Source organism: Nanorana parkeri, unplaced genomic scaffold (assembly GCF_000935625.1).
Source record: "Nanorana parkeri isolate BGI_ZX_2015 unplaced genomic scaffold, ASM93562v1 scaffold1241, whole genome shotgun sequence".
In the NCBI taxonomy this organism is placed as follows: Eukaryota; Metazoa; Chordata; class Amphibia; order Anura; family Dicroglossidae; genus Nanorana; species Nanorana parkeri.
The window spans coordinates 169,124-174,511 of record NW_017307509.1 but is presented as its reverse complement, the minus strand read 5'-3'; the positions used below and the strand labels follow the sequence as shown (position 1 = coordinate 174,511).

Genomic DNA, 5,388 nt, shown 5'->3' with positions numbered 1-5,388 from the left:
CATTTTTCAAAAGCCAACCAGAAATCACCCCCTTTCCCGGAAAAGGGATTCTGGCATTCCCCAGCATGGAGAGGGCGGAGCCATTGTGCGATATTCTGACTACAGGGGGCAACAAACGCTTCACACAAATTACATGAACTGCGAGCAGAACGTCACTTACTAGGTACAACAGAGGTTGGGCAACAGACGGAGATGTCGAAATTATTTCCCAGCTTGTTGGAAATTTTGTCACCGCCTGAGATTTTTTTTAGGCGTTAAGAGTATTTCCAAGTGATTTTAAGAGCCAAATCAGACAAATGAGCTCACCCCGAATATTCCAAATATTTTTTGATTCGCCTGAATATAAGCGAGCAAGTTTGTCCGGTCCGCATCGAGCCGAGTCATGACAACTTGTGACTTTGTTCAGTAGTTTGCATTTCTAAAAATGTTGGCAAATATTGGGGCGAATCAAAAACTGTCCGGTTGGCGACACTCCTTACTCAATCGATACCGATTGCAGCAGAAACGGTCTACCGGTCAGCAGAGACAGTCTACCGGTCAGCTGAAACGGTCTACCGGCCAGCAAAAACGGTCTACCGGTCAGCATAAACGGTCTACCGGCCAGCAAAAACGGTCTACTGGTCAGCATAAACGGTCTACCAGCCAGCAGAAACGGTCTACTGGACAACAGGAAGGTCTATCGGTCTGCAGAAACGGTCTACTGGTCAGCAGAAACGGTCTACTGGACAGCAGGGAGGTCTACCAGTCAGCAGAAACGGTCTACTAGTCAGCAGAAACGGTCTACTGGACAGCAGGGAGGTCTACCGGTCAGCAGAAACGGTCTATTGGACAGCCGGGAGGTCTACCGGTCAGGAGAAACGGTCTACCGGTCAGCATAAACGGTCTACCGGCCAGCAAAAACGGTCTACTGGTCAGCATAAACGGTCTACCAGCCAGCAGAAACGGTCTACTGGACAACAGGAAGGTCTATCGGTCTGCAGAAACGGTCTACTAGTCAGCAGAAACGGTCTACTGGACAGCAGGGACAGTCAGCAGAAACGGTCTACTGGACAGCAGGGAGGTCTACCGGTCAAAGTGCGAATAGCCAATGAACCCAAAATTGCGCAAGGTCACATCATTGATGTCAAGATATACATTGTTACTGTGTGTTAATGCCAATCAAGAGCTTCTAATGATCTTTCGAAGGAATCTTAACTAGAAGAAAAAGTCAGCCCACGTGGGGCCACTATTAATTACCTTGCAGGAGAAGATTATGGCAATTAACCCCAGGGGCCAAAGGCAGCACAGAAAATTCATGATGGACCAGCACATGTAGTCTTTGTGCCTTGGCATGATTCTGACCGACTGGGGGTTCACCACCACCACGTTGGTGCTCTGCTGGCAGATGAGAGGCTGCTGAGGGACAGGGGCCCCTGGGTAGTACGGCTGGCCGTACGGCGCGGAAGCTGGCGGCCCGTGAGCCGTAGGGTAGTACGGTCCCGATGCAGGAGCTGTAGGGTAGTACGGTCCAGGTGCAGGGGGCCCAGGAGCTGTAGGGTAGTATGACTCTGGCTGAGGGGGCCCAGGAGCCGTAGGGTAGTATGACTCTGGCGGAGGGTGCCCAGGAGCCGGAGGGTAGTATGACCCTGGTGGAGGGGGCCCAGGAGCCTGAGGGTAGTATGGAGGTGGAGGAGGATTGCCCTGGTCTTGCCTTTGGTCTGGGAAGCCATCGTAGAAGCCCGGGTTGTCATATTTGCTTGGCTCCTGCATTGTTCTTCTTCTTCTTCCTGCTGTCCCAAGATTCCTCTGCTCTCCCCGGATTCCTCTGCTCTCCTCTCCTCTGCTGTCCCCGGATTCCTCTGCTCTCCTCTCCTCTGCTGTCCCCGGATTCCTCTGCTCTCCTCACAGGGCTCTGCTGTCCCCGGATTCCTCTGCTCTCTCCTCTGCTCTGCTGTCCTTTGTGCTTTTGGGATGCAAAGTGAAAGGAGTGCACAAAGTCTTGTGAAGATCCTGTTACCCCTCCCCCCGGCCCCCACCTATCACAGCCTGCTTGCCAACACTCTCCCACATGAAGATTATTCACTACATGTGTTCTGTAAACAGGAAACCGTCCGGCGTGTTCCCCAATTTCTTCTCTGCTCAAACACTTTCCTCTCGTTCTCTTTTCTCATTCCCTCAGTTCCGTCCGCAGATCACAAAGTACAAAAGTCAAGGGGCACAATGTGTCAATTCTTTCCCTGAGATCTAGTGCTGGATATAGACCGGCGGCGGCCAATGTTCCTCATGTCACGGGGTCCTAAATGCAACCTCTGACGTCACCAAAGGGGCCACGCATGATAGTCAGCATATCTAAGGCTACAGGAGGCTGTCAGAGAATGTGAGAATACTTCAAGGGATTAAGATTAAGCGCATGCTGCTGGAGATTTTCAGAGACTGTAGATTTGTCAATGTAGATGGTCGGAGACTGTGGACATGCTAAAGGCGATGGTCGAAAACAATAAATATGCTACAGAAGTAGGGCTTGTTCACACCGAATGCGGCGCGTTCCAGGGCGGTAGCTGCCGAAACGCACCGTGATCCCTCACGAAACGTCCCCCTGCGTTCTGGGGCGGGAGTGGGCTTGGCGGTGCATTGAATTCAATGGCACTGCTTCCACTACCCCCACCCACCCACGTGGCAAAACTTTGCCTGTGTTCCGTTCCACTGCAAACGCAAAAAATAGAGCAAGCGTCCGATCGCACTGCGCGGGGGGGGGGCGTGGAAGCAGTGCCATTGAATTCAATGCACCGTCATGTCCCCTCCCGCCCCAGAACACGGGGAAGTTTTGTGAGGGATCGCGGTGAGTTCCAGCAGCTAGCGCTCTGGAACGCACCGGTGTGAACAAGCCCGTAGTTGTACACTGAGGACATGCTGCAGGAGAGTGAATGTGACTGCCAGAGACATGTTACAGTAGACGGTCAGAGACTGTGGGCATGATACAGTAGATGGCCAGAGACTGTTTATGTAATTTAACAAAGACAAAGTGCACGTGGTATGCTGCATTGTATTGTATTATTTTGTATTGTATTGTGCATTGTATATACAGTATATTGTATTGTGCATTGTATATACAGTGTATTGTATTGTGTATTGTATATTGTATTGCGTATTGTATATTGTATTGTGTATTGTATTGTGTATTGTATTGTTTATTGTATAATACAGTACAGCGGCACAATGCTGAACACCAGCAGCTATAGAGGAACAACAAATCCCAGCAATAATACATTATACAGGCTGGTTATATTATTGTTGGGATTTGTTGTTCCTCTATAGCTGCTGGTATTCTCTATTACGCTGTATAATGTATTATTGCTGGGATTTGTTGTTCCTCTATAACTGGTCAGTGGTAATCTGCATTGTGCCGTATAATCATTATACAGCGCAATGGAGAATACCACCAGCTATGGAGGACTACAAATCCCAACAATAATATAGAGCTGCAACAATTAATCGATTAAAATCGACGATGGTAAACGTTGTCAATGTTTTTCATGGTCGATTTGTCGTCAAAAATTTTAATTTCCTGCTCGCCTCTCACGCCTGCCTGTTCGCAGCTCCATACACGAGTTACGCCGCGCTCACCACACAGGCCGGACACACGCCCGCAGAGCCAACGCAACTTACAAGGGTTCAGAAACAGGTAAGGGGGACCTGTTTTAATGTTTCCTGTTTTTAAAAAAAAAAGCGCACACTGCAGAACACAGCTATAGATGAACACCAAATCCCAGCAATAATATATTAAGCAGCCTGTATAATGTATTATTGCTGGGATTTGTAGTCCTCTGTAACTGCTGGTATTCTGCATTAGTGTATAGTGTGTGTGCGCGCGCCGGGGGGCGGGGGGGGGGGGCAAAATGCACCTTCGCCTGAGTTGGCAAAAATCCTTGCACCGGCCCTGACTGTGGACATACTATAGGAGATGGCCACTGTCCATAGACATGATACAGTAGATGGTCAGAGACTGTGGACATGTTACAGTAAATGGTTAGAGACTGTGAACATACCATAGGAGATGGTCACTGTCTGTGGACATGATACAGTAGATGGTCAGAGACTGTGGACATAGTATAGGAGATAGTCATTAACCGTGTGCATGTTACAGTAGACGGTCAGAGACTGTGGACATACCATAGGAGATGGTCACTGACTGTGGACATGTTACAGTAAATGGTTAGAGACTGTGGACATACCATAGGAGATGGTCACTGACTGTGGACATGTTACAGTAAATGGTTAGAGACTGTGAACATACCATAGGAGATGGTCACTGTCTGTGGACATGATACAGTAGATGGTCAGAGACTGTGGACATAGTATAGGAGATAGTCATTAACCGTGTGCATGTTACAGTAGACGGTCAGAGACTGTGGACATACCATAGGAGATGGCCACTGACTGTGGACATGTTACAGTAAATGGTCATAGACTGTGGACATACCATAGGAGATGGCAGGTAAGTGTGGTACCGCTATGTATCATAACCTTTTATTCTCTTACATCCTGTGCATGTGGTTTCCTCCAATGGACTCCTCGATTGCCGTGAAGACAGAGAAGAATGAGAAGTCGCTGTAGATTTCTTTTCATTTTCAGTTTGATTCTAAACGCGTCTGTCGTGGTCTCTACACAAATGTAATCTCATTCTATGCTGCACTTTCCATTCAGAAGCCCGACCACCAGAACGCCATCTTGTCTCTGACATATAGTTCATCTTTTTTTTTGTACAATTAAATCTTTATTCCGGATGCTCTGTAACGTCTTTCTCTTCTTCACTACCAATCATAAGCTGCATTATGTGCATATAGCTGACGCATTTCCTGATCCACATCTTGTGTCTCCGTCTTATAACCCCCCACAGGGGTCCTTCTATAAACACTCTGCAGGCTTCTTCACCCCTCAGACATCTCTCAACATTCCCTTTGCGTGAATAAAAGACACAACATATATGTTTTTGTTATAAATAAAGTTTTATTACCGGGGTTATTCAATATGGAGCCGAAGGATCCAGACGTAGCTTCGGCTGATCCTTCGGCTCTCTTCGGCCGCCGAAGCCCCTCGGTTCGGGTATGCACAATAGCCCGGGCAGCAGCCGAAGGCGGACGAGCGGCTCAGCTGAGCCGAAGGCATACGCTTCGGTGTGACAGCCGAAGCGTGGAGAAAGGTCGGCCGAAGCCGACCGATCTCCACGCAAATGACAGCTGGGGGTAGCCAGCTGTCCGCTAGCTCCGCCCATTTTTTTAGATTTTTAAAAAAATATCTTTATTTTTTTACATTTTCCTATTTATTTACATTTATTAAAATATTTTTTAACCTTTAATTTTTTTTTTTTTTTTCATTTATTTCACTTATTTCTTTTCTGCTTGCCATCCT

General features: G+C 47.9%; 1 protein-coding gene across 1 annotated transcript in view; it reads right to left on the bottom strand.

Moving 5' to 3' along the window:
* The window catches only part of LOC108797187 (leucine-rich repeat extensin-like protein 1), a 13,873-nt gene extending 12,124 nt beyond the window's left edge, over positions 1-1,749 (bottom strand). Inside the window, exon 1 of the mRNA XM_018568762.1 lies at positions 1,237-1,749. Coding sequence (XP_018424264.1) covers positions 1,237-1,749 — 513 coding nt within the window. The remainder of the gene's footprint in view (positions 1-1,236) is intronic.
* Positions 1,750-5,388: the final 3,639 nt, after the last annotated feature.